This window comes from Propithecus coquereli, unplaced genomic scaffold (assembly GCF_000956105.1).
Source record: "Propithecus coquereli isolate 6110/MARCELLA unplaced genomic scaffold, Pcoq_1.0 Scaffold193, whole genome shotgun sequence".
Taxonomy (NCBI): domain Eukaryota; kingdom Metazoa; phylum Chordata; class Mammalia; order Primates; family Indriidae; genus Propithecus; species Propithecus coquereli.
In genome coordinates, this window is record NW_012144190.1 from 3,210,138 (window position 1) to 3,236,707 (window position 26,570).

Sequence of the window (26,570 nt, forward strand, 5' to 3'; positions counted from 1 at the left end):
CATGGAAATCTGGATTGTGGGAGGGGAGGGGGACCAGGCAACTCCCTTGCTGGGATTGAATTCCATGATAGTCATCACTCTCCAAAACTCCTAAGTGCCCGGATGGAAGAGTTCTGATCCTGGAGCTGCTCTGCGACCCAGGCCTCCCAGCCCCTGGCCTCCAGCCTCTCCTCTCTCAGATCAGGGTGTCTAGGTCTTTATATCTCTGTTCTCCTGGGACTTAAGTGTCCCGATGTCCAGCCCTCTGACTCCCCAGGACTCGAGTGCTATCCTAACACCAAACCCACCCAGAGGATCCAGGAGTCCTTGCCCCAGCTCTGAGGACCAAGACATCTCCCCATGCCTACTGCTTAATGACCTAGGAAACTACATCTCCCATGAGACTGTGGGTCTGCAGTGTCATTTTTTAAAAAGTCCCCTGTTATTGAGGCGCCTCTGCGAAATAGCGTTCCACAACGCTAACAGGAGGTTGGGCACGGGGGTTGGGGGGTGGCTAATAAATCCTGCCTATGAAAGAGCAGGCATAGTCCTGGAGCCCCGCGGACACCTCGGCAGAGCAGGAAACTGAGGCCCAGAGGGAAGCTGGAGACTTAGGGCAGTGCCGGGCAGGCGGATGGGCCTTTTCAGGGTCAAGGGCAGACGAGGAAGCAGATCCCATTTCCTCCCTCAAACACTCACACGCGATCACTCTGATCCTCCTTTCTCAGACGCTTTATTATCTCAAGTAAGAAAAATAAAAAAATAAATAAGATAAATAACTCAATAAATAAAGAGGAGACCCAGTAACAAACAGCCTGTGGCTTCAGGAAGCATAGCTGGGGCTTCGGCCCTGCGAAGGCCCCACCATGCTCAGAGGGTCTGAGGAGCCCACATCCGGGGGCTCTGGGGCCAGAATCCCTGGCGGGTCTGGGGGTGCTGGGGGCAGGCCTGGCAGCGGCAGGAAGCGGACTGGTCCCCCGGGCACCGGGTCCCGGTATGGCGAATTGGGGGAAGGCAGGTGCAGAGGGAGGCCGTAGGTCTCAGACCGGTAAACGTTGTATCCATCCTCAAGAAGCAGCTCCTGGAAGCTGCAGGCCTCGGGGTCAAAGTGGAGCTAGGGGACAAAGGACAGGGATCAGAGACCCAGGATCCCTCCATGCTGTCCTCCCTCAGACCCAGGAGTCCAGGCCCCCAGCCCCTCCTGCATGAAACAAAATACTTAAAAGCCGGTTTCATCCTTCACCCCAGGGCACCCCAGTGCCCACCTCCCTGTCCTGACTTCAGAGAAGAACATTCCAGCCCAGGGACCAGTTAGTGCTCTCTTAGGCCAGGCAGGGGGTCTGGCTATGATCCAAGGTCCTGGTCACTTTACTGGCTGTGGCTTCAGCGAGCGTCCCTGTGGCCAGCCTGTGGCCAGGAGCAGAGGTTAAGGAGTCACGAGACTCGGCCTCTCAGGCCGTTCTGCCATCCACACATCTCGTGACTGGAGGCCAACGGTGTCTCTGCCTGGGCCTCAGTTTCCCCATCTCACAAGCATCAATTACAACAGCTCCAACCTCCAGGGGTGCAGCGAGCTCGGGGTGTGCAGAGAGTATGGAACCAAGTCCGGCTCAGGCGAATGTTTAAGACAGGGTGCCCCAGATGGTGAAGACGACGCCGGGACGGCGGTGGGCTAGGAAGGTCGGGAAACTCACCGATCCATACAGGGCCCCATCTGGCCTCTGGCACAGGAACCGGGAGGTCTTGACTCCCAAGATTTGAATAACCCCTGGCTTTAAGGCTTTCAGCTCCAAGAGACCTAAAGGGAGAAGGAGGTAAGGGCCTCAGAGGGCTTCCCCCGCCCCTCTGTCTGAGACCCAGGCACCGTGGCCCCCAGTGGTCCCCACTCAGGACCAGGCCTCCCCCCACACTCACTTTCAGGGCTCTGTCGGGCGGCCCCCACCACTGTGCCATCCTCCCTGATCTCCAGGTGGGCTTCTGTCTCCTGGGCATCATCTGTGTAGAGGTACCGCTGCCGGACTTGGCCGCCAAATTGGAGGAGGGGGCTGGAGTCAGGGATGGGGTACGCCTGGCAGGCTCCCAGCAGCAGGACAGCCAGCGTGGGAAACCATAGTCCTGGGTGCTTGAATCCGGCCCCGGCCTTGTCCCAGCCCATCAATGGCTCAGTCCTCAGGCGGGCGCAGGGGTGGGAGGCTGGAGACGCTGAAGGGTCTAGAATCAGTTCCAGATCTGCCTGTCCAGGACGGCAGACTCACAGATCGCTGCTCAGGTGGCCTGAGTGCCTGGGTCCTCTTGCTCGTGATCCCCAGCTGACAAGACACCCCAGGCTCTTGGGAGAGATGCAGAAGCTCCAGAATTTATACCCAGACGGGCCCGCCCTGTCACCCTCCGCACGCCTGACTCATGATATTTGACCTGCTTGGCGGGAGATAGGATTCCACCGTGGCCAGGGCGGCCCGGACAGATGATGCAATCTGGGGGTCCTTTGAGTTGGGGGCCTGGACTCCGGGGTGTAGGGGATGAGGGAGATGAGGACCTGATTAACTGGGACCCAGGTGGAAGGGGCTGGGGTGGAGACCCCTGGGTCTCAAGGAAGAGGATGTAGGGTCTGAGGGAGGAGGGGCTGGGGGCTCGGACCCCTGGGTCTGAGGGAGGAGGGTGCTGGGAGCCTGAAAAATCATCTCCTTGGCTCACTAATGCAGATTGCGTGACAAAAGTGGAATTTCTGTGACCTATCTGAATTTTTAGGTGTGGGGGTGGGGAGGGCAGTGGTCTGACACTGGGATTCATTGATTTTCAGGAAAACAGCAACTGCTACATGAACAAAGCCTCCTCAGCAGGGACACAAGTGTCCTGTCTTGGAAGCCTCCCACCAGGCAAGGGGCCAGTCTCAACCTCATCAACCCCTGTTCAGATGCTCAGACCCCAGACACCCCAGCCTCCTCCTCCCTGATGCAATCCTGGTGTTTCTTTCACCAGAAAACTATCTCAGGCCCAAACAGGTGCTCCCAAAATAGCCTGGGGGAGGGGCGGGTGAGATTCTCTCACTGGAGTTGGCAGCTGAGCCGGGCTCTGGAGGGGGCAGTTAGACCCAGAGGGAAGAGGGGTTGGTTAATTTGTTGGAGCCGCTAAGGGTGGGCCTGGACCCCTGGGTCCGAGGGAGGAGGGTCTGAGCGCCGGGAATTCTGAGTCTGGAGAAATAATGGTCAAATCTCCGGTGAATCCAGTGAAATTCCTGGATCTTCGCCAGGACTTATCTTCAATGCAACGGCCTGGCTGCCCGGGCGGGGTGGGCAGGCGCGGAGCCGGCCCCCGACTGCGGAAAAGGCTTCGGTCGGCGGTGGTCGGCGGCGGAGCAGACGCCGTGGTTCCCGGCGCCAACTGCCGCGGCGTCTGCAGGAGGCAGCGGGGACAAACCCTCTTCCACTCGGGTTTTCAGCGTTCATGTTCGCGGTTGAGGCTGCCTGGGTGGTCTAGGAAGCAGCAGTTGGGCGCGGGACCCTAGAATTTCCACCAGGCAGGGCCTGGGGGCCGGGACCCTGGAATTCGAGTGTGGACAGCCGGGGGATGGGAGATCGCGGCGCGGTGGGCGCGGGGCACCCTCAGGCTGGGGTTTTCGCGCCGCCGCCCGGGGGCTGGAGGAGGCTTCCCATCCGCTCCCGAGCAGCCCGCAAACAGGTTCGCCCTCCTCCCGGGAGGACGCGGCGGGGGACGCAGTATGTCCCCTCCCGGTGGGCCCGGGAGTCGCGGCCCGCCCAGCGGCTGGGGCGTGGCCGGGGTCTGCGCACCCAGGGACGGGCGGCGGCCTCTCAGCCCCGGCACGGAGGGGACAGGGCCACGGAGCGGGACTCCCGGCTCCAGCACCGCAGCTGGCGCCCGGGGTCCGGATCCACGCGAGGATGCGGCCGCTGCCGGGAGGCCAGGGAGGCTCCCCCGGGGGAAGCGGACGGCGCGAGGAGGGGGCTGGAGCGCGGTCCCCGCGCGAGCTGCGCAGCGGAGCGGACGGGGGCCGCCGCCTTAGCCCGGGGCTCGCGGCTCGGCGCGGGGGCGGGGCGGGGCTCCGCCCGGCTGCTACCTGCCGGCCCGGAGGGCGGGGGCCGCCCACCTCCGCCCCTCCCCGCGCCCTCGCAGCCAGTCGGGGCGGGCGGCGCGCAGGGGAGGGCTGGGGGGCCGGGGAATGGTGTAAGGGGTTCCGGGGACGGCCGGATGTGGGCTGCCTTTGAGGACAGAGCGCTCCCGCCACTCGAAGCCGCCTGTGGGTCCGCCACCCGCAAGGAGCTCAGGTGAGTGGAACTAAGGATGGCTGAGACCCGGAGGTGCACCCTGACCTCTTCGCCCTGACGCCCTGCGAGTCTCCGCCACCTCCCAGCTCTCGCGGCCCCCGCACCGGCATCCCCCATCTGGTCGCGTCCTCCATCCTCGCATGTTCCACGCGGACTGGTGCTTCCTGCTCCCTCGGTGGCGGGCTCTGCTCCTCAGGTTGGTGGAATAGAGTCCAATTTCAGTGCACCTGACACGTGGGGAGAGGCGAGATTCCCAGAGGTGGGGGGAAGGTGCTGGAACCTGGACGCCGGCTATTTTGGAAACCACCACTGCTCACTTCTTCCCTCCCTGTCCCCCGAGAGTCCAAGCCTCTCATCCCTCAAAGCTGAGATTCGGGCTCCCAGCCTCCCCTACCTGAGCCCCAGGGGCCTAAACCTGTAGCTTCCTCATTCCCCGGAACTGAGTAGTCCTGGACCCCAGGCCTCTCCTCCCTGACCTTCCTCCTCGGGCTCTGAGTATCTGCTAACTCGCCTTTCCTCCCCTGCAGCCATGTGGCCACTCAGCCATCGGCAGCTCTGTCTGGCCTTCCTGCTAGTCTGTGTCCTCTCAGCGGTCTTCTTCTTCCTCCATACCAACCAAGACGTCTTTCAACACGGCCTAGACCTATCTGTTCTGTGTCCAAACCGCCACCTGGTGACACCTCCAGTGGCCGTCTTCTGCCTGTCGGGTACACCACTGGACCCCAACACCTCCTCTTCCTGTCCCCAGCTGCCTGCCTCCCTCTCAGGAACCTGGACTATCTACCCCGACGGCCGGTTTGGTAACCAGATGGGGCAATATGCCACCCTGCTCGCCCTGGCGCAGCTCAACGGCCGCCGGGCCTTCATCCTGCCGGCCATGCATGCCGCGCTGGCCCCCGTGTTCCGCATCACCCTACCTGTACTGTCACCCGAAGTGGACAGCCACATGCCTTGGCAGAAGCTGCAGCTGCATGACTGGATGTCAGAGGAGTATGCCCACTTAAAGGATCCCTTGCTCAAGCTCTCTGGCTTCCCCTGCTCTTGGACTTTCTTCCACCATCTCCGAGAACAGATCCGCAGCGAGTTCACCCTGCACGACCACCTTCGAGAAGAGGCCCAGAGTTTACTGAGTCAGCTCCGCCTGGGCCGCACTGGGGACCGCCCGAGGACCTTCGTGGGTGTCCATGTGCGCCGTGGGGACTATCTGGAGGTTATGCCTCAGCGCTGGAAGGGTGTGGTGGGTGACCGAGCCTACCTTCAGCAGGCCATGGACTGGTTCAGGGCACGGCATGAAGCCCCTATCTTTGTGGTCACTAGCAATGGCATGGAGTGGTGCCGGAAAAACATCGACACCTCTCAGGGTGACGTGATCTTTGCTGGCAATGGGCAGGAAGGTGCGCCGGGGAAAGATTTTGCCCTGCTCACACAGTGCAACCACACCATCATGACCATCGGCACCTTCGGCTTCTGGGCTGCCTACCTGGCTGGTGGAGATACCGTCTACCTGGCCAACTTCACCCTGCCAGACTCTGAGTTCCTAAAGATCTTTAAGCCGGAGGCCGCCTTCCTGCCTGAGTGGGTGGGCATTAATGCAGACTTATCTCCACTCTGGACATCCACTGGGCCTTGAGAGCCAGGAAACTTTATAGAATAGCCTGATCATTGCAGAATGAGTGGTACGTGTCTCCAGAGACCTAGAACCTTCTGGGTTCTGGTCAGAACCATCACTTTCTGAGTGATGGTCCTGGAGCAGGTGGGCAGCCATTTCTAAAGCAATTCTAGCTGGGCAGACTTGGAGAGAAGGGGAAGCTTTCTGGAACTGCCTGAACATTCTAGAAGTAGCAGAATATCCTGGCAATGTCTGGAAAGGCTCTTGGCAGTTCTAGAAGCTGCAGTGCCCATCTGCTCTTCCCAGCCCATATCTAAGTACTTCTAGATGCAGCGCCCAGGAACAAGGAACACTTCCTCTAGTGTTGATCATCCTGGACTTTTCTAGAAGAGATGTTAATTCTCCCCTGGGTCCTCAGAAGCCTGAAAGAGCTCGTGGTGGGTCTAGAGCAAGTACTCACCAGCTCCTCCCCTGTGTCTCTGGAGTGCTTCTAGGGGGGAGATTTGTTTTAGAGAGGGCCAGGTCTAATGCTTGTGAAGAACCCTGAAGGACCCTTCCAGAGGCAATGGGGTTCTGGAATTCCAGAAAACTTAGGTAAAGAATCTAATGAATGTATAACCAGAAGCTCAACACCCACCATTGCCAGAAAGATTGGGAGGGAAGATAAACTATTGCAGCCGACATCCTGCTCTGCTTCCAGGCTCTGGAAAAACTGGGGTAGGTGGTGAGCAGAGTGGAACTCTCTTCAACCCCTCAGCCCCTAAGAAAGTGTCAAAGATTTTTGGGGGGTGAGGGTTCGGGGGTAGTGGACAGGTAAGGATATGGAAGTGGGGAGAGTGATAGCTGCTGAAATACTGCAGCTTCTGAAGCAGAACTTTCCAGAGATCCAGAGACACTTTTTTTTTTAAAGCTCAAAAACTGCCAAAGACAGGAACTGCAGATGTTGAATCCAAGTTCAGGTTGCCTCTCAGGATTAAGGAAGCTGACCCTCCTCTGCAGGTGGGCTGCTGGGGGTCTGGGTTCTGTCTCTGGAAGTCAGCAGGCATCAGTAAACATGCCCTCGTGGGGTTGCATAAAGCTGGGAGGCACTGTGTTCCTTGCCAACCACTTCCTGAACTCACAGAACCACTAGATCTGGCTTTGGGCAGGTCTGGGATAAAAGGCCCAAGCCTCAAACCCAGGCAGGAGCACAGGGTCTGGCTGAGGAGGACAGGATACTTGACTCAGATTTCAGGAGCCCTTTGCTGCTTTTTGGAGGATGAAGGAAGATGCTTTTAATACAGTCAACTCTGATCACATCCCCCATCCACACATCAAACCCAAGCTTCTAGTCTTCTCAGGGGTTTCAGGGCACCATTCCCAACTCAGCTGCCACAGGTAGAGAGCAGGAGGTGTGAATTAAAAGTCCATATCACCAACCCCTGTCTCTGTAGCATATTTGGAGCCGCGTGTGTGTGTGTTGTAAGAGGGGAAGTCGGGCAGCTTCCAAGGACTTTCATTATTCCTGATGTTTCAGGGTGTTGTCCCTACTTAAATCCCTTGTGGCTGGACTTGTGTGAGCTGTGGTCCCTGTTTTTTGGTTCCCTGTTTCAGTCACACAGAAAAGTAAGGACAGAGAGACCTTCCAGGACCCAAAGGTCCGGGACCTTCAATATTAGCCTCCAGATCTCTCTTCCCACGGGGACCTCCGTGTCCAGTCCCCATAGCCTGGGGAGAGGTGAAGGGGGTGACTCAAGAGTATAATGATTGAACTACATTTCCCATAAAGCTAAGGAAGTGGCGGTGCTAATCTGCTATGGAGAAAGAGGCCCAACGGCCTTCTGGGAGTCGTAGTCCTAAGGTTAAAATATCTGCTTCCCGCATCTCTGTGGCTCCACGCCAGTTTCCAAAGGGCCGGGGGCATTTAACCGGAAGCCTGGGTCCTGGGGCCATGGGAAGGGTGGAAGCTAAACGCCAGAGGCCCGGTGCCTGGCTCTGGAAACCGGAGCACGCAGCTAACTTCCCTTTCGGTAGATACTGGGAAGTAAGTTCCAGTCTGAAAAGGTGGCCGCCTCTGTGACGTTATGGAGCGATGGGCGGGGCCTCCCTTTGTTGCAGTCCAATCCGACTCAGAGTTGGGCTTCTGGGTGGGGCCAAGGAAAAGCCCCGGGACTATCTCGGGAAATTAGGGACCTCACGTGGGAAACTCAAAGAGGAAGGCTCCAAGTTGCTGGTAGACAGGGGACCTTCCGTGACTCAGACCCCAGTGGAAAACTATTCCACGCAACCCATTCACTCTCGCCCCAAACAAAATCCTTAATTTTAGCCATGGGAAAATATTAGAGCAGAAGGTCGTGACCCCGGCTTCCTCTTTAAAAGCCCTCAGAACCTGGCCTGGGCTCCTCAGCGAACCCTAGTGTTTGAAGGCACCTTATAAGTCAAGAATCAAGGTCGGGGAGCGGCTGTGGAGGATGCATCGCTGTTCAGGGTGCATCAGGTCTCGTCCGTTTCCTAAGAAGGGTGTGCCCGACAAATTGGGGGTCCGTTAGTCTTGGGGAAGGGTGGACAAGGGCAGCATGGAGGGCGGCACGAAGTCTTGCTTAAGTATGTAGGGTCCCCAGTTTAGGGACTCAGAGTGTGTTTTGGTTTTGAGGGAGTTCTGAGTTTGATGACATCCTGGTTGGTTCTGTATTAAATGGTTTATTGAGTTTTCAGCTTGAGGTGCGAGGTTTTAGGGTCTGGGGGGTAGTGCCTCAGTGTTGATACACTTAAGGCTTGGAGTTTAGGATCACATCAATTTGGGGAGTTGGGAATCCTATAGTTTGGGAAGGGGTAAGCCGGGTGGGGAATTCCAGGTCCTGAATTTGGGGACTGGTGAGTGCCTCCTCTTTAATAGTTTACTGAGCTCTCAGTTGGAGTGCAGGGAGGTCTCTAAATTGGGGGTCCCCTGGATTCAGTTTCACACTTTAGAGGCATCAGATGAAGGACATCAGTCCTCCTAATTTGGAGATTTCCTGAAGATCCTTGTTTCGTAGTTTGGGGACCTGGGGGATGGGGGTCTAGTGGCGCTCTCTGAGATGAACTTTGGCTTCTCTTTGTTTAGCGTTCGCCTGCTCTTGGTTTAGAGTGAGAGGACCCTTCCTGACGGTCTTCGAGGACTGCGGCTCTTGGCGATGAGGCCAAGTTTTGCCCTCCTGTTGGCAGCTCTGGCCGGCTGCCTGCTTCCTGCTGGGGGCTGTGTCATGTGTAGCCCCTTGGTCAAGCAGGCACTAAAGTCCTTGAAAGAAGATTACCTGCCTGGCCACCTGGATGTCCAGCATCACAAAAATGTGATGGAAAGGGTGGAACAGGCCGTGAACGATTTCAAAGACTTGCCACTTAAGGAGGATTCCTTTATGGGGGCCATTGGTGAGGGCAGAGCAGAGAGCAGACTCCGGGGTCCTGGGAGCGGAGAGGGCTGGGGCCAGGGGGAGGAAGTGGCTGGGAGCAGGTCTCCTGGGTGCACCAATGGAGAAGGCTGAGATTCTGGGGTTCCCTAGGGCTAGTAAATACTGTTTTCCGTACATTTCTTTATTTATTTTTAGAAACCGGGTCTCACTCTTGCTCAGATTAGTCTCAAACTCCTGAGCTCAGGCAATCCTCCTGCCTTGGCCTCCCAGAATGCTAGGATTACAGGCGTGAGCCACCGCGCCAGGCTGTAATAATTAGCACTTATCTGACAATTTTCTGTACAACTCCCAGAAGGCTAATCCTTAACCGGGCCTACCCTTGCCCTGTGGACCCATGCGTATTTCTAAGGCTAGGCAGGCCAATGAGACAGTAATGCTGGAATCTAGGGTTCTATCTCCCCCCACCCCTGCCACAGATGAAGCCACACTGAACACAGCATCCTGGAGTTTGCTGAAGGATCTGAACCGCATCACCGACAGTGATGTAAAAGGTAATAGACCCAGGGTGCTGGGGACCCCACAATCTCTCAGGGAAGCCGCTGCTGGTGATACGTGGTCTCTTGGTCAGACTGCTAGCTTCAGATTCCAGCTCTGCCACTTCCTAGCTGTGTGGCCTTGAGCAAAGGACTTTGAAGCTTCCTCAGCTGTAAAATGCTCTAACATGGGCCGACTCATGTGGCTCACACCTGTAACCCTAGCACTTTGGGAAGTCGAGGCAGGAGGATCCTTTGAGCTAAGGAGTTCGAGACCAGCCTGAGCAAGAGAGAGACCCCGTCTCTACTAAAAATAGAAAGAAATTAGCTGGCCAACTAAAAATATATAGAAAAAATTAGCTGGGCATTGTGGCACATGCCTGTAGTCCCAGCTACTCGGGAGGCTGAGGCAGGAGGATCGCTTGAGCCCAGGAGTTTGAGGTTGCTGTGAGCTAGGCTGACGCCACAGCACTCGACTCAAGGTGACAGATAAGACTCTGTTTCAAAAAATAAAATAACATAAAATAAAATGCTCTAAAATGGAGGGCATACAGTGCCTTAGTTCCTCAGTTGCTGTGAAGATTAAATGTCCATTGCTTAGCCTAGTGGCCGGCATTAGGTTAAGTGGTCAATTTCGATGTCCTTCCCTGAGAATGCCAGGCTCTGCAGACAGAGGCAAACTTCCGGCACCTCATATCTGGGATTGGGGGTGGGGGGACCACTGCACCATTCTGCTTCTTCCCAGGTGAGCTCTTCGTGAAGGAGCTATTCTGGATGTTGCGCCTGCAAAAGGAAACCTTTGCCACCTACGCTGCTCACTTCCAAAAAGAGGGTGAGGGAAGATGGGAGTCTGGGACCCCAGCCCCCTCCTACCACAACCCAACAGTCCCTATCCCCAGCCCTTTAGTTACTTCTCTGAGTCCAGTTCCTCTGCTGCCCCAGACTCCTGCTCCCTCAGGCCCAAGTGCTTCCCCCTCAGACCCAAGAGCCCAAACCCCAGCTCTTCCCCCAACCCTCTCTTCCATCTTCTTTAATTTAGAAATCTGACTGTCGTCTCTCTCTCCCTTTTCCCTTATGAGGCAGCTTATTGTCCCAACAAATGTGGTGAGTCCAGATCATGGAAGCTGGCCCTCTACCCCTCATCCCTGCCCCGTGAATACCCTATCTCCCCTTTCCCCTCTTTGGATCCTGGTGTTTTTTTCATTCTCCACGTCTGAGAGGTTCCCAGGTCTCCAATACTCTTTCTCCACCTTCGATTTCTGGGGGAGCGGGTCGTCTTCTACTTACGCTCTTTACTGAGCCTTGCTTGAACCTGCTTCCTACCCAGGTACGTTCTGGCCCTGTCCCTCCTTAGGATTTGTCACGTGACCCAGCCCCAGCCCGCGGCCCTGTCCTCTCCCTTTAGCCCCGCCCCTTCACGGGCAAATACAGCCTTTACCCTGCCCCTTCAGGTACGATGTTTCAGACTCTGATCTGGTGCAGCACCTGCCAAAAGCAGATTCATGCTTGTCGGAAGTCCTCCAATTGCGGGGGTGAGCGCTGGGCCCAGTAGGAGGGGTTGGTGCAAGAGGGGTGGGGCGAGATGAGAGACTGAGAAAGCTGAGATGGAGATAGCAGATCGGAGAAGGTGGGGTTCCAACCACATGTAAGGGGGTTAGGGGAGGGCAGAGAACCACGAAGGAGTGTCCCACAGTCCTCCCTCATCCCCAGAGCGCAAAGTGGAGGTCCATCAAATGGAAGACATGATCCTGGACTGTGAGTTGAACTGGCATCACGCCTCAGAAGGCCTCTCCTATTACAGATTTTACAGGGTGGGGTCCTCAACTCCTGCAAACTTTGAACCCCCACAGTCTATCATGTCTGTGTGAGCTCCTTGGCCCCTAGATCCACTGGCCTGCACCCACGACCCTCATGACCCATGGTCTCTACTGACCCCTGGGGACCCCATGCCCTGACCAGTAGCATCGTGGACTCCTGTCTCCTGCACCAAGGCCCCGTGATCTTCTCTGTACTCCCCCAACCCCTGAATTCCCCAGGCCTCTGTGACCCCTTGAGCTTGGGTCTAGGTTTGGGAGAACAATACTGAGACTTTGGTGTCCATGAGGACAGCGCCCACCCTGACCAAGCCTATGGTGGGTCCGAAGGATGCAGGCCGTTACCGCTGCGAGCTGGGCTCTGTGAATTCCAGCCCAGCCACCATCATCTATTTTAATGTCACAGGTCAGTGCTGTGGGATTGAGAGAAGAGTGGGTTACACTCTTCAGGAGTTTGGGGCCAGCTCCAGGGGCGTGGCGTTAGCTGTGGGGGCGTGGCTTCCCTTGGGTGTGGTTTCCTGCCTGGGGCGTGGTCTCTGGCCCCATGCACAGGGTGTGCCCCCGCAGTTGGAGACGAGATTCCCTCCTGCAGAGCTCGGTGCTGGGCGGGCTTGCCTTTGCCCTTCCAGGACTGCTCTCCTCTTTGTCCCTTCTCCATCAGTGTTGCCCACACGGGTCGAGGAGGAGAAACCGTCGCCAAACATCGTAACCCAGGGCAAGGGGACCTCAGAGTCGTCCACACCGCTCCAGTCTCCAAACTCGGAGAACACGCTGAAAGTCCGCCTTGCAGGGCTGCTGCTCTGGGCCTCGCTAGTGCTCACAGTCAGCCTCGCTTTCGCGTGAGCACCCCACTGGCGGAGGCGGACTTGGAGTGTGGGGCGGGGTTCCCCAGTGCCCAGCGCAGAAGCAGGTCTGGAAGCTACTGGGGACAGAGAGCCGGACTTCCACTCGGGGTGGGGCGGGCTTGGGGGGGGGACTCCCTAGGACGAGGCTTAGATTATTACAAAATATTTCAGATGGAGAGCGGCTGGGAGGGGTGTCCCGCACTCAAATTAGTACCTAACCTGGATCCTCCCCCAGCATATTGTGTCAAACGAAGGTGATAGATTTCATAAAGTCCTCACTGTTCGGCCTTGACAATGCAGCTGCTGAGCACCCCCGGGTTCCAAAGGAAAAGGCCGAAGACTGAAGGAGCCAATAAAGATTTATCTTGTTGTCTAAGTGTCCGACTCACTCCTCTGGACTGATCCTAACTTTTGGTTTCCCAAAAAGAGAAATCTGGGGATGGGCTCCTGCCTGAGGGAAGAGAGGCCGGAAACTGGACCCCTGGATCCTGGAGGGGCCGGCCGACCGCCATGTAATTCCAGGATCGAGGAATCGGGCAGGGCCTGCCCTACCCACATCTCCTCCCCCAGGCCTGGTCTCCTCACAGGACGCCCCCTCCCCGCTCTTCCTGCCGGGTTTCCTCTTGCCTTTTCCTGTCCCCCACCCAGCGCTGGGAGCTGGGGCAGAGGCAAAGGCTGAACGAGAGCAGTGGAACTACCCAGGCCAGGGAGCCAGGGCCTCCGGGTGCTGCCGGACCCGAAGCAGGGTAAGAGCCAGGGGCCCTGGAGTCCAGACCCCTACTCCCTCGGACCCCAGAGTCAGTCCCTGGCCATGTCCCTTCCCAGGACCCAGGAGTCCAGGGTCCCATCCCTCTCCTCCACCTGGACTCAAGAGTCTGAGCCCCAACCCCCCCCCACTTGGAGGTCCAGGTCCCTTTCACCCCATTGTCACACTCGGTGCCTTAGGAGTTGGGACCTTTCCCATCCTCCCTTAGGGCCATGCTGTCTGGTGAACGGAAGGAGGGCGGAAGCCCCCGCTTTGGGAAGCTCCATCTCCCTGTGGGCCTGTGGATCAATTCCCCCAGGAAGCAGCTGGCCAAGCTGGGGCGACGCTGGCCCAGCGCTGCCTCTGTCAAGTGAGTGCCCATCTCCACAGGACTCCCATCCCTGCCCTGCGATCTGCCCCTGCTTATGGCCCGGTCCCTGCACCCGGGGCCTGCCAGGGACCCCGAAAGGGTTGGCTCTGGTTATTATCCTGAATGGGCAAGTGAGATGGTGGGCAGGGGGAGACGGTGGGACACGGTGATATCAGGGCATGGTGGAGGGTGGCAGGCTGGGCAGGAGATGGAGTTAGGCCGGATGGGCACGGGGATGGGAACACAGAAGGCGCAGGGCTTTGATTCACCTTCCTTCCTCCTCTCCCTGCTCATCTCTTGGAATTTCCTTCTGTGGGACTCGCCTTTATTTATTTATTTATTTTATTTCTCTCTCTTTGCCTCCGGTCTCTGCCCACCCCCCATCTCCAACCGCCCTGGGCTCTCCTCCCTTCTCTGTCTGGGGTCTCTGCCTACCTCTCTCCTAATCTGTCCCCCTCCCCCGTTTCGGTGTCCTTCTTTGTCTCTCCCGTGACTCTGTTCCCCGGCGGGCTCCCAGGTCTTCGTCTTCGGACACGGGGAGCCGCAGCAGTGAGCCACTGCTCCCGCCGCCACCGCACGTGGAGCTACGGCGAGTGGGCGCGGTCAAGGCGGCCGGGGGAGCCTCGGGTAGCCGCGCCAAGCGCATCTCTCAGCTCTTTCGGGGCTCGGGGACCGGGACTGCTGGGTCCGGCAGCGCGGGAGGCCCTGGGACTCCGGGGGCCGCGCAGCGCTGGGCCAGCGAGAAGAAGTTGCCTGAGCTGGCGGCGGGTGTGGCCCCTGAGCCCCCACTGGCCGCCCGCGCCACGGCGCCCCCGGGGGTCCTCAAGATCTTCGGCGCCGGACTGGCGTCGGGCGCCAACTACAAGAGCGTGTTGGCCACGGCGCGCTCCACGGCGCGCGAGCTCGTGGCCGAGGCGCTGGAGCGCTACGGTCTGGCGGGCAGTCCTGGCAGCGGCCCCGGCGACAGCGTGGACGCCTTCGCGCTGTGCGACGCGCTGGGTAGGCCCGCGGCGGCCGGCGCCGGCAACGGCGAGTGGCGGGCGGAGCACCTGCGAGTGCTGGGCGACTCCGAGCGCCCGCTGCTGGTGCAGGAGCTGTGGAGGGCGCGGCCCGGCTGGGCGCGGCGCTTCGAGCTGCGCGGCCGCGAGGAGGCGCGCCGTCTGGAGCAGGAGGCCTTCGGGGTCGCGGACGGCGAAGGTGAGGAGGCCGGGGGCTCTGGGGGCGGGGCCGCGGGGCGCGGGAGGTGGGGCCAGCGGGACCGGCCTTGGGGCGGGCCCTGGGGCGGGGTTCTGGGACTGGGGGCGGGCTAGGGGCGGGGCCTTACCTGTAGGACCCAGTCCGTGGAGAGCCGAGCTGGAGCCGGGCCGGGTCAGCCACATGGGCAGGCCTGAGAGTAGGGCGGGGCCTGTTGGTAGAGTGGGATTTTTACAGGGGCGGGGCTTGGGCTCTGGCGGGGCGGGGCCTCTTTGCTGGCGGTGGTTGGCAGTGTCCTAGAGTGGATCGCACGGGGTCAGGGCCTTCAGTAGACATTTCAGGCTGCCTTGGATGAGGCTGAATGTGTAGCGGCACCTGCACAATAGTAGATCCTGGGGAGTGTTTGTGGGGTCTGGGAGCCGGGCAGTCCTGTAGGATTTGCAGGAGTCTGCAAGATGAAGGAGGGATTCAGTCTGTGTGTTGGAGGGAAATGGAAATTGAGAGAACTAGGAACTGGAGGTGTAGGTATGGATGATGTCCTTGGGGGAGATGCAGAGCCGACAGGCGGAGCCTGTGATGCTGGGGCTGAGCCTGCTGAAGAGAGGAGCCTGGAGCACGAGATGTTGGGTGGCGCTATGCGTGGTGACTCGTGGTGGCACGTGGGGCGTGGGGCGCGGGGCGCTGTGGCAGGAAGCCACTCTGCGAAGTAGGTTGAAGTGGTTCTCGAGGGGCAGGGCCTATGTGGGTGGAGCCTAGAAGGGAAAGGGACTGGAGGAATGGGCTCCTAGGTCGGGCCTGGCGGGGACTCAGAGTGGGCGGAGCCTCACAGGGACCAGCCTTGGATCAGGTGGCCTTAGGCTGAGTTGCCTGCCAAATGTGGGCACCTGGGAAAGGAAGAAGCTAGAGGAAGAGTTATTTGTAGAGGCCAAGGAAGGTTATGCCACAATGGGGCCTGGTCTCTGAAAAGACCAGGCCTAGAACAGGAGGTGGTGTCAATGATAAAATGGCAAGTGTCGGACGAGCCTGGCAGGGGTGGCGCCTGGCGCACTGAGGGCCAGAGGCTGCTCAGGGAGCTCTCTAACCGCTTTTCTGTTTCCGAGTCTCCCTTTGGGAGACAGAGTGTTGTTAGCAATTAAACTGACTGGTTTAGAACCAGGCTTGGATTCCAATATGTTCTCTGCCAGTTAATCTCAGCAAAATCCTAGGTGAAGAGTCAATGGGATATATATATATATGACCTAGCATAGGGCTTGGCACATAGGTGCTTAATAAAGAATGGTGCAGAGGTGGAAGGATTGCTTGAGGCCAGGAGTTGGAGACCAGCCTGAACAACGGCAAAACCCTGTCTCTACAAAATGCAGAAAAATTAGCTGGGCATGGTGCTGCGTGCCTGTAGTCCCAGCTACTCGGGAAGCTGAGGCAGGAGGATTGCTGGAGCCCAGGAGTTAGAGGTTGCAGTGAGCTGTGATGACGCCATGGCACTTTACCCGGGGCGACAAAGCAAGACTGTATATTAAAAAAAAAATGGCAATTATAATCATTGTCTTTTTTTCCAAAGAAAAAAAAAAAGCATTCATTGAGCACCTGCTGTGAGCCACATGCTTTTTAGGGTCCTGAGGAATACAGTGGGGACATTGACAGGTGAGGCTCTGGCTCTCCCAGATCACAAGCCCAGTGGGAAACATTGGTTCATTCATTCAGCTCATTTCCACTGGCCACCGTGCCAGGGCACGGTGGTGCAGTTACCTGCCTCAAAGTGGACTGTCAGGGAAGGGTGTTCAGGAGGTGGTTTCTATCTCCCTGAGGGCTGAGCAGAGTCTTCTCTGTTACCCAGTCCTAGGCACACAGTAGGTGCTTAATAAATACTTGTTAAAAGAATGAACAAAATTTCTGGACTGAAAACTGCAAGATGGTAGGAGTCAGCAGGGAAATGTGTTCCAGGCACAGATAACAGCATATACAAAAGCCTAAACGTGGGAAGCAGCCTCACCTCTCTGACTCCTTGTCTCCTTAAAATTTCTGTCTTTCCAGGCCCAGCCTCACTGTTCCCCCTCTCTCCCCCCCGCAGGCACTGGCGCCCCCTCGTGGCGGCCACAAAAGAACCGTTCCCGGGCGGCGTCTGGAGGGGCGGCGCTGGCCAGTCCTGGTCCAGGGTCGGGATCCGGGCCCCCGGCTGGATCCGGAGGCAAGGAACGCTCAGAAAATTTGTCCCTGAGGCGCAGTGTGTCCGAGCTCAGCCTGCAGGGTCGGCGGCGGCGGCAGCAGGAACGCAGGCAGCAGGCACTTAGCATGGCTCCAGGGGCAGCTGAAGCCCAAATCGGATCCGCAGACCCTGGGGACTTCGATCAGTTGACTCAGTGCCTCATCCAGGCCCCCAGCAACCACCCCTACTTCCTGCTGCTCCAGGGCTACCAGGACGCCCAGGTGAGAGCCACCTCCCCTACCGAGAGAGCCCTCTACTCCACCCGTCGGTTGGAGGGCAGGAAAACTACAACTCCCAGAATTCCCAGGGCACTCTGGGAGGCGTGGTCCAGCAAGGTTCCTGAGTAGACGATAAGGTCAGAGACGAGAGGAGGTACTGGAAGGGGCACATAGGGAATGGTTCACTTCATTCATAGTTGGAGGAAAGCATTGTCTTCCTCAAGGGAGAGTCCACTGTAGGAAAGAAGATCCCTTTGGAAACGTCCATTTCTTGATGAGGCGTGATGGGAGAGTCCATCCGCTGGAGCAGGGAAATCACTTGGTGCCTGGGATCTTGCTCTGCATAAACCTATGTTTTCTTGATAGGGGAGTGGACGGATCCATTGTTAAAAGATGATGGTTTACATTGGAACCATTTGACCATTATTGATGGAGGCAGGTGGTACTGATACTTCTATCTACTTTACATATTTGGGTGATACTAGAACTTCTTTGTTAGATAGCAGAGAGGAAGAAAGGATTGGTGGTGGGATCTGTGGGAAAGTATTGCATCAAGAAATGTAATATTTTATTAGAAAGAAAAATTCATTTATTTGTGGTGATTGGGGAATTCATCCTTATGGTGTTGCCCACCTTTGGCTGACAACGCTACAGCCAAGCTCAACAAGTACAGCTGGGACCAATGGCAAAGTCCACTCTAGAAGGTGGTGGAGCTTATTGGCCAGTTCCATTTTTACTGTCACAGAGATCCAATAGGGTTAGGCAGCTTGGCTGTAGATATGGGTGCGAGGTTTAGACTATTCAGAGAACAGCTCACGTGAAAGAATTCACTCCTGCCTGTGGGGGACAAGGGGACAAGGGAGAGCTCATTGTAGCAAGGGGCTTGCTTATTTCATAACAGCCCATTCCGCTGGACAAGGTTGGAGAACAAGAGGCTCTCTTTTGGGAAGGTGGTCAAATTGGAAGGACCTATTCTGCCATGTAAGAGGATAAGTCTCTTGTGGGAAGAGGGGGAAACATTAGAAACATCTCTTCCCCGGGTGGGGTTCATGAGAAATTCCTTTGTAAGAAAGAGGCTTCATTGGAATTGTAGATTCCTTGTGGACAGAAATAATAGGTGAATCTGTTGTAGGAATTTATTTGGATTTGTCTGTCCACGGAGCGGCTGTAATGTGAGAGCTCGTGGCAGGTGCTGTGGAAGCATCCCTTCCTGGGTTAAGGGACAGGACAGCCCATTGTTGAAAGAGGCTCGTGTATTTTGGATCATCTCATTCCTGCAGACAGGCATGGCACACAGATTTTACCTTTAGAAGATGGTCAGACTGGAAAGGCCTGTTTTTCTAGAGGGGCAGATAAGCGAATCTCTTGTAGGAAGGGGTCTCTTTGGAAACGTCAATTCATGGGGTGGGGTAACAGTAAAGTTCAGTGTAGAAAGGGGGTTTACACAGATCAGGATGTCTATTCTCACAGACATGGATGGAGAATGGAAGGGTTTATTTTAGGACGGGAGTCAGACTGAATGCTTACATTTTTTATAGCATGGAGACGAGAGAATCTATTTTTAAAAGGAGGTCTTCCAGGCCGGGCGCGGTGGCTCACGCCTGTAATCCTAGCACTCTGGGAGGCCGAGGCGGGCGGATTGTTTGAGCTCAGGAGTTTGAGACCAGCCTGAGCAAGAGTGAGACCCCGTCTCTACTAAAAATAGAAAGAAATTAATTGGACAACTAAAAATATATAGAAAAAATTAGCCGGGCATGGTGGCGCATGCCTGTAGTCCCAGCTACTCGGGAGGCTGAGGCAGAAGGATCGCTTGAGCCCAGGAGTTTGAGGTTGCTGTGAGCTAGGCTGACGCCACAACACTCTAGCCCGGGCAACACAGTGAGACTCTGTCTCAAAAAAAAAAAAAAAAAAAAAAAGGAGGTCTTCTGGAATTCATGTGTTTATTTGGTGGATGAAATGGGACACTCCATTATAAGAGGGTCGCCTTGAAAGTGTCTGTTTATAAGCAGAGTTACTAGAAGAGCCCATCTCTTTGAGATGTCTTTTTTTAGGATGAGAATATTGACAGCATCCATTGATGGAAGGGGAGTCTCTGGAACCCTCCATCCGGGAGTGGGGGTAATAGGTGTAGGCATATGTTTCCTCGAAAATGAGTTCATCATGGGGTGGGAATTCATGAGCAAGTCCATTGTAGAAAGGGGGTATTCTTGGAAGTGTACATTCATGGGATGGAGAAATTGAAAGAAACATTTGTTCAAAGGAAGATCTCTTTTAAAAGGTATCCGTTCTCTGCTTTGGGAATATTGAGAAAAACTATTATTGGAAAGGGAAATGTATTTGGAAGCTTCCATCATGGGGGGTGGAATAACGGACAAGTGGGTGGGGCCAGGGGTAGGGAAATGAAGCAGTTCCTTGAATAAAGACAGCTTCCTTGGAAAGGTCCATTCTTTGAGGATGAGGGTAATTGGACGGTCCATTTTGGAAACGGGGATGTCCTTGGGAGCACCCAATCCTTGACTGGGTGTTATGGGAGAGTCCAGTGTAGGAAGGGATTGCCTTGAAGACTCCATTCAGAAGAGGCGAGACGACGGGAGAGTCCATTGGAGAAAGATCCCCTTGGAAGCATCTATTGTTTGGGGGAATAAAATGGTAGAGTCCGTGTCAAGAAAGGGGTCTCCTTGTAAGTACCTAGACTTTGGGGTTGGTGTCATGGGACATTCTACCATAGAAAGTGCCTTGGAAGAGTCCACAGAAAGTCCGCTCGTGGGAGATGGGGGTACTTAGAGAGTCCTGTGGGATCCCAGGAGATCTCCTTGGAAGTGTTCGTTCAAAGGAGGTGGGGCACGAGCAAGTCCACTGTAAGAAAGGGGTCTATGTGGAAGCGTCCGTTCCTGGCGGAGTGGTGCCCTTAGTGCACCTTCGCTTTCCCTCCAGGACTTCGTGGTGTATGTGATGACGAGGGAGCAGCACGTGTTCGGCCGCGGCGGGAACTCGTCCGGCCGCGGCGGGTCCCCTGCCCCGTACGTGGACACCTTCCTCAACGCCCCAGACATCCTGCCCCGTCACTGCACAGTGCGCGCGGGCCCCGAGCCCCCTGCCATGGTGCGCCCATCCCGGGGCGCTCCGGTCACGCACAACGGGTGCCTCCTGCTTCGGGAGGCCGAGCTGCACCCGGGAGACCTCTTGGGGATGGGCGAGCACTTCTTGTTCATGTACAAGGACCCCCGCACTGGGGGCTCAGGGCCGGCGCGGCCACCGTGGCTTCCCGCGCGCCCCGGGGCCACGCCACCCGGCCCTGGCTGGGCCTTCTCCTGTCGCCTGTGTGGCCGCGGCCTGCAGGAGCGCGGAGAGGCGCTGGCCGCCTATCTGGACGGCCGCGAGCCAGTCTTGCGCTTCCGGCCGCGCGAGGAGGAGGCGCTACTGGGCGAGATCGTGCGCGCCGCGGCCGCAGGCGCTGGAGACCTGCCACCGCTCGGACCCGCCACGCTGCTCGCGCTGTGCGTGCAACATTCGGCGCGGGAGCTGGAGTTGGGCCACCTGCCGCGCCTGCTGGGCCGCCTGGCCCGGCTCATCAAGGAGGCCGTCTGGGTGAGCGCCCCGCCCCCACCTCCTCCAGTCTCACCTGCGCCCCAAGTCCTTTCTCCAGCCTCCCCTCCCCACCTTCAACCCTCTTTCGTAGCTGGGTGGGATGAAACTACCTTTCCCATGATCTACACTACAGCGGATCACAGGGGTGTGTGTTTTAAAGGGTTAGAAGAGGGAGAGACTATTCTGAAGCTTGAGATCAGAGTCCATCTGAAAAGTGGGGAGAGGCTCTGTCAAAAAGGTGCTTCTAGAAAAACCAGGGTATTGACCCCTAAGTCCTTCAGTGAATCCCTCTCCCCTTGACTCTGATCTCACTGTTCCACAGGAAAAGATTAAGGAGATTGGAGACCGTCAGCCAGAAAAGTAAGAGAAATACTGAGCAGAAAGGGTGGGCCGGATGCAGGGGTTGGGATGTGCACCCGTTTCCGGGGTCACCCCATGCATGTCTCACTGAGAGTTTCTGCTCCTCCTTGGGACTCAGCCTTTCCAGCTGTGAAGTGGGGGTGGGTCTTGGTCCCCAACTGAGACTTAGATCATGGGGTTTGGACACTTTGGTGAAAGTTGGGCAGGGATCACAAGTTCCTTCCTCTTTCCCCAGCCACCCCGAAGGGGTCCCCGAGGTACCCCTGACTCCTGAGGCTGTGTCTGTGGAACTGCGGCCACTCATGCTGTGGATGGCCAACACCACTGAGCTGCTGAGCTTTGTGCAGGAGAAGGTCATGGAAATGGAGAAGGAGGCTGACCAGGAGGGTGAGCTCTGACCCAGGCTCAGGCCTGCCCAAGCCCTCTGTCACTCCCTGAACCTGGGGACCTGGGCTTCTGGCTGCCAGCCTCTGGTTCTTCCTCTCACCCCCAGGCCTGTCCTCAGACCCACAGCTCTGCAATGACTTGGAATTGTGTGATGAGGCCATGGCCCTCCTGGATGAGGTCATCATGTGTACCTTCCAGCAGTCCGTCTACTACCTCACCAAGGTCGGCCTTGTCCCTTGCTTCCGGTTCGATATAGCATCACTTCCTGTTTAAACTACATTGTATGGCTCTGATATGACTTCCTATTGGACTCAAGATTTCTTGCTTCTCTGACACGACATCCCATCTAACCCCAGCACTTTGCTGTTATGACATCACTTCCTATTTGAGCTTCCTGCTATTCTGGCTTCACTTCCTGTCTTTGCAATCATCACCTCTTGATAGGCTGACTTCATTATCTGGTTATATCACTGTTACCACTTTCTCAATCTCCCATTTTCTAAGTCCACTCTTTAGTCGCTGATACATTTTATAGATAGATAGAAAGATATAGATACATCAGATAGTGCCAGGAACAGTCAAGTGAGTGCCAGGCCTCACTTCCTGTGTTTGCAGACCTCACTTCTTACAGCTCCGAATTCACTCCCTTTTCTGAGCCACGGAGCTCTTTCTCCCTGAGTGCCCTTCCTGCAGGGACTGCTTTCTGCCCGAGTTTCCCCGCCACTACCTTGACCTTAATATTGCTTCTTGGAATTCTCAGAGTTTCTGGCTTGCGGTGGGCCTGATGCCTTGTCTGTGAAATGAGAGGGGATCTTTTGGGACGGACAGTCCCTAAGTTCCTCGAGCAGCCGTGATTGTGAAGCCCTTTGCTCCAAGTCTTCACTCCCTTTACATCCCTGCCAAGTGTGGTTTTATGTCTTCTCTGTCTCTGACCTCATTTCCTGTCCTTGGCCTGATCTCACTTTCCACTGGTCAACTGCCACCTTACTCTCACTTCCTGACTCTCCATTCTTTGTCTTTCCTTAGGGAACTCTGGATAATAATTCTTTGACTGAAGGGGGCCTCTTTGTTCAGTATCCTTTGTCCTCCTTGAGTTGTCTCTGCTGAGAACTACAAGTCCCATAATGCACAAGAGGTGGTCTTGAAAGACCCAAGAAACGTATAGAAAGCCTTTTGTTCCAGGCCTAATAAATGCTAGAAATCCATCTACAAAGCAGGGATTTCTGCATGGAGAACCTTAGGATGTTGAATGTAGTTGGACTACAACTCCCAGAAGCCTTTGGGAAGCTCCCCATTATCTTCACGCTCTACCACCCTGAAGGTTCCAGGGAGTTGTCTAACCATTTGTTTGCACCTCTGTATCTCCTCAGACTCTGTATTCAACACTGCCTGCTCTCCTGGATAGTAACCCTTTCACAGCTGGGGCAGAGCTGCCGGGGCCTGGTGCGGAGCTGGGGGCCATGCCTCCGGGGTTGAGACCTACCCTGGGCGTGTTCCAGGCAGCCCTGGAACTGACCAGCCAGTGTGAACTGCACCCAGACCTAGTGTCTCAGACTTTCGGCTACTTGTTCTTCTTCTCCAATGCTTCCCTTCTCAACTCACTGATGGAACGAGGTGAGGGTTGGGCTGGGGGCTGGGAGCCTGTCAGGGAGGCCAAGACAGGAGCCCAAGCTGAAGGATAGGAATGGTCTGGGAGGCAGGAGGACAGAGTCCACCACCCATTGCCTCTCATAGCCTTAATACCCTTCCATCACAGGCCAAGGCCGACCTTTCTATCAGTGGTCCCGAGCTGTCCAAATCCGAACCAACCTGGACCTTGTCTTGGACTGGCTACAGGGAGCTGGGCTGGGCGACATTGCCACTGAGTTCTTCCGGAAACTCTCCATGGCTGTGAACCTGCTCTGTGTGCCCCGCACCTCCCTGCTCAAGGTGACCCTTAGTCAGCTGTACCCAACCCTGACCTCTGACTCCTCGATGCCACCCAGCCACCTTCTGGATTCAGCTCACCCTTGGACCCAATGTCATCCCTGCCCCAGCTCAGAAAACTGTGGGTGATGCATTGGCAGCTAGAAAGAAGCCAGCACCAATGATGACCAAACTTGGCTACGTCTGAATCCCAGTGGAACTTATTAAAAACAGTTTCCAGGGTTCCTCCCTCAGACATACTGAGTCAGGAAGTCTGGTGTGAGACCAAGTATCGTGATGGTAAAACATTCATTGAACATAAATTATATGCCAAGCACTGTGATTAGCACTTCTAGTAGTTTATTAATTGACAGTTTTTCAGATGAGGAAACTGAGGCACAGTGACTTGCCAGAAGGTAATAAGTAGCCAAACTGGGATTTTGGACCCAGACAATCTGAGTGGAGTCTCTGCTGATGATTCTGATGCCATCTAGGTCAGTTGTAGAGATTGTCAAACAGATATAAAAGGTGGCTGCAACAGAATAATACATCCCTATGTACACACCACCAGCTTCGATAATATGAACTATTGGCCCGTCTTGTTTCTTCCCCAACCCCACCCACTTCCTATACCCTCTTTTATTCTGAAGCAAACCACATTTTTTAAAATTGCTGAGAGCACACCCTTCCCCACCATCACTTCGGTGACAAACAGGCTTCACAGTGCCCAGCAGACACTGCGCAGACCCCACGATGTGCCCACCACGTCCACTCCCTTCATGGATGTCTGTCCAGTCCTGATTCTCAGCCGCCCCATGATGACCATACACTTCTCGCCTGCTCTTCCCACCAGGCCTCATGGAGCAGCCTACGAACTGACCACCCTACACTGACCCCCGCTCAGCTCCACCATCTGCTTAGCCACTACCAGCTGGGGCCCGGCCATGGGCCACCACCGGCCTGGGACCCTCCCCCTGCAGAGCGAGATGCAGTGGACACAGGTGAGATGTGGGGAGACAAGCATTGGGGCTGCCAGCTTTCTTCTTTCCTCAGTACGCAGGAGTTCCTATTTCCACCCTCCTCTTCCTTCTGGTCTGGGATTTTGGACCCCTAACCCTCCCCTCCCCTAGACCTAAGTGCTGGACTCAGCCCCCTTGTCCCCCAAGATACAGGAGTTCAAGTCCCCAGCTCCCCCTTTTTTCTCAGGGGTCACGCCCCCAGCCTCTTCCCTCGACAACCACCCACCCACCTGTCCTAGGAGTCCGGGCTCCGGTCCCTCCACCTTCAGGAATCCTTAAGACTAAGTTCCCAGCCCTTCCTCCCAGACCTAGGGACCCAACTACGTCGCCCGTTTCCAAGGCAACGGTGGCTTTTCATAGTCTGAACTACGACTCCCATCATGCTTGGGGACTCCAAGAGTTGCGTTTGGGTGGACCCTGGTCCAGGCGTTGCTGGGGGTTGAAGTTTTTTCTTCTTTTGGGCGTGATGCAGCCTCCGCTCCCTCCAACACAGCCACCTCACGCCCATTTTCAGAATCTAACCCCATCTTCTTTGGCCTCAGGGGACATCTTCGAAAGCTTCTCATCGCACCCTCCCCTCATCCTGCCCTTGGGCAGTTCTCGCCTGCGCCTCACGGGTCAGGTGACGGACGACGCCCTGCACCGTGAACTGCGCAGGCTCCGCCGCCTCCTCTGGGATCTTGAGCAGCAGGAGCTACCGGCCAATCACCGCCACGGACCTCCCGTGGTCACGCCTCCTTGAGAACCAATAGCAAAGGAGCGCGCGAACCTTGAAAATTCATGGGGGCTCCTACTCACTGGAGCGCGCCTGAGCGCAGAGCTTTCTGGGAGTTGTAGTTCTTCCCCCTGCATGTAATGCTGGGAGTTTGAGTTTTCGGGTAGTGGAGGGAAGGTGGGAAGATAGGCTTGGAATGTGAGTGCCAAGGAGCAATAAAGATATCTGTGGTATTAGCAACGCCTCCATTGTTAAGACTTGGGTGCGCTAGTGATGATGGTTTTCTGTGCAATAAGGTACCGGGGCCCTTGCCTGGAGCGTTGGGCCCATGCCGAGTCCAAGGAGGTATTTATAGCCACGGCCTCAGCTTGCCCTCTTGCATGTAATCCAACCCAGGAGCGCTGGAGCCTCCCGTACGCCTCAGAACGCAGCCCTAAGCTTGCTCTGCCGAATTTCAGGCCCTCAGTCCTGCTAGTGGGAACCACCATCTCTCCCTTCCACCCCAAAAGTCCATACTCCAGCCCCATCTCCCTCAGACCCAGGAGTCTGAGTCCCGGCCCCCTTCTAGACCTGTCTGCCTCTTGGGCACACCGCTGAATCCCAACACCTCTGTCCCTGTTCCCAGCCCCCTCTTCCCGCAGACTCAGGAGTCCAGGCCCCTGTCTCTTTTTTCAAACTCAGGAGATTAGGCCCCCAATTTGAACGTTTCACTCCACTGAACCTGACTCCTGTTGCTGCGTCAGGGAAAAAGTAGGCGACAGGTGGCACCTGCCGGCAAGGCTGGGACAAGACCACCTGCTGCTGCTGCTCACCCGACCCCCCTCTCCTGGCACCTGCTTCTGTCAGTCCGCTGCTCTACCCCACCCCACCCCACAGTCCCAGGACGCGCGGGAGGAGCGAGCCTGGAACCCCAACATTTGCCCCGCCCCGAGCCCTCCCGGCGCGTGCTCCCGCCCCTTCTGAGGGTCCCAGGCGGGGCTCCTGTCTCCCCCTCCCTCCTCCGCCCCGCTCCAAGGTCTCCCAGCACGCCCCGGGAAGGGGGGTTCGAGGCGGTCCCACGCTGGTGGGGCGGAGCCTGCAGTGTCCAGCCTAGACCGCGGGACTCGGCTGGCCCCAGAGCACAGCTGCGCCAAGCCCACCTGGTGAGAAGCCCCTGGGGTGGAGAGGGGACCCTCCTTAACTCTTCTGTCACTTCTCTGGTCCCAGCCCCTTTCCCACAGACCCTGGTGGCTGACACCCTACTCGTTTCCTTCTCAGATGCAGGTCGCAGGGACCCTTCTATTCCCCAGAGACCTGTCAGGTCCCCTTTTCCCTCTCGATCCGGGATCTAGTCTCCTCAGAGTATTGAGTTCGTCCTTAACCTCCTTCTCCTTCAAGATTCAGGAATCCAGGCCCCGCCCCTTTCTCCCTTTCATGGACCCAAGAGTCCAGACCC

General features: G+C 56.6%; 4 protein-coding genes across 5 annotated transcripts; 3 read left to right on the plus strand and 1 right to left on the minus strand.

The window, feature by feature from the left end:
- Positions 1–802: 802 nt before the first annotated feature.
- FGF21 (fibroblast growth factor 21) lies at positions 803–2,280 on the minus strand. Its single transcript, XM_012643083.1, has 3 exons — positions 1,894–2,280; positions 1,674–1,777; positions 803–1,093 (listed from the first exon to the last, which is right to left on the minus strand). Exons 1-3 carry the CDS (start codon positions 2,132–2,134, stop codon positions 803–805), a joined length of 636 nt encoding a protein of 211 aa, XP_012498537.1. The 5' UTR covers positions 2,135–2,280.
- A 1,951-nt stretch (positions 2,281–4,231) lies between these two features.
- On the plus strand, positions 4,232–5,907 carry FUT1 (fucosyltransferase 1 (galactoside 2-alpha-L-fucosyltransferase, H blood group)). The gene is made up of 2 exons (XM_012643071.1): positions 4,232–4,262; positions 4,790–5,907. Exon 2 carries the CDS (start codon positions 4,792–4,794, stop codon positions 5,890–5,892), a length of 1,101 nt encoding a protein of 366 aa, XP_012498525.1. The 5' UTR covers positions 4,232–4,262; positions 4,790–4,791; the 3' UTR covers positions 5,893–5,907.
- A 3,116-nt stretch (positions 5,908–9,023) lies between these two features.
- Positions 9,024–12,775, plus strand: IZUMO1 (izumo sperm-egg fusion 1). The gene is made up of 9 exons (XM_012643030.1): positions 9,024–9,258; positions 9,716–9,790; positions 10,518–10,604; positions 10,856–10,876; positions 11,224–11,304; positions 11,483–11,583; positions 11,839–11,992; positions 12,248–12,425; positions 12,667–12,775. Exons 1-9 carry the CDS (start codon positions 9,024–9,026, stop codon positions 12,773–12,775), a joined length of 1,041 nt encoding a protein of 346 aa, XP_012498484.1.
- A 197-nt stretch (positions 12,776–12,972) lies between these two features.
- RASIP1 (Ras interacting protein 1) lies at positions 12,973–25,369 on the plus strand. 2 transcript variants are annotated; one of them, XM_012643245.1, is made up of 12 exons: positions 12,973–13,177; positions 13,406–13,546; positions 14,064–14,743; positions 16,809–17,164; positions 20,096–20,749; positions 21,072–21,109; positions 21,345–21,496; positions 21,615–21,718; positions 22,867–23,110; positions 23,253–23,425; positions 24,255–24,402; positions 24,963–25,369. In XM_012643245.1, exons 2-12 carry the CDS (start codon positions 13,410–13,412, stop codon positions 25,160–25,162), a joined length of 2,886 nt encoding a protein of 961 aa, XP_012498699.1. In that variant the 5' UTR covers positions 12,973–13,177; positions 13,406–13,409; the 3' UTR covers positions 25,163–25,369. The 2 variants fall into 2 exon arrangements, with proteins under 2 accessions (XP_012498699.1, XP_012498698.1); XM_012643244.1 differs by having other exon boundaries at positions 21,603–21,718; positions 24,963–25,368.
- Positions 25,370–26,570: the final 1,201 nt, after the last annotated feature.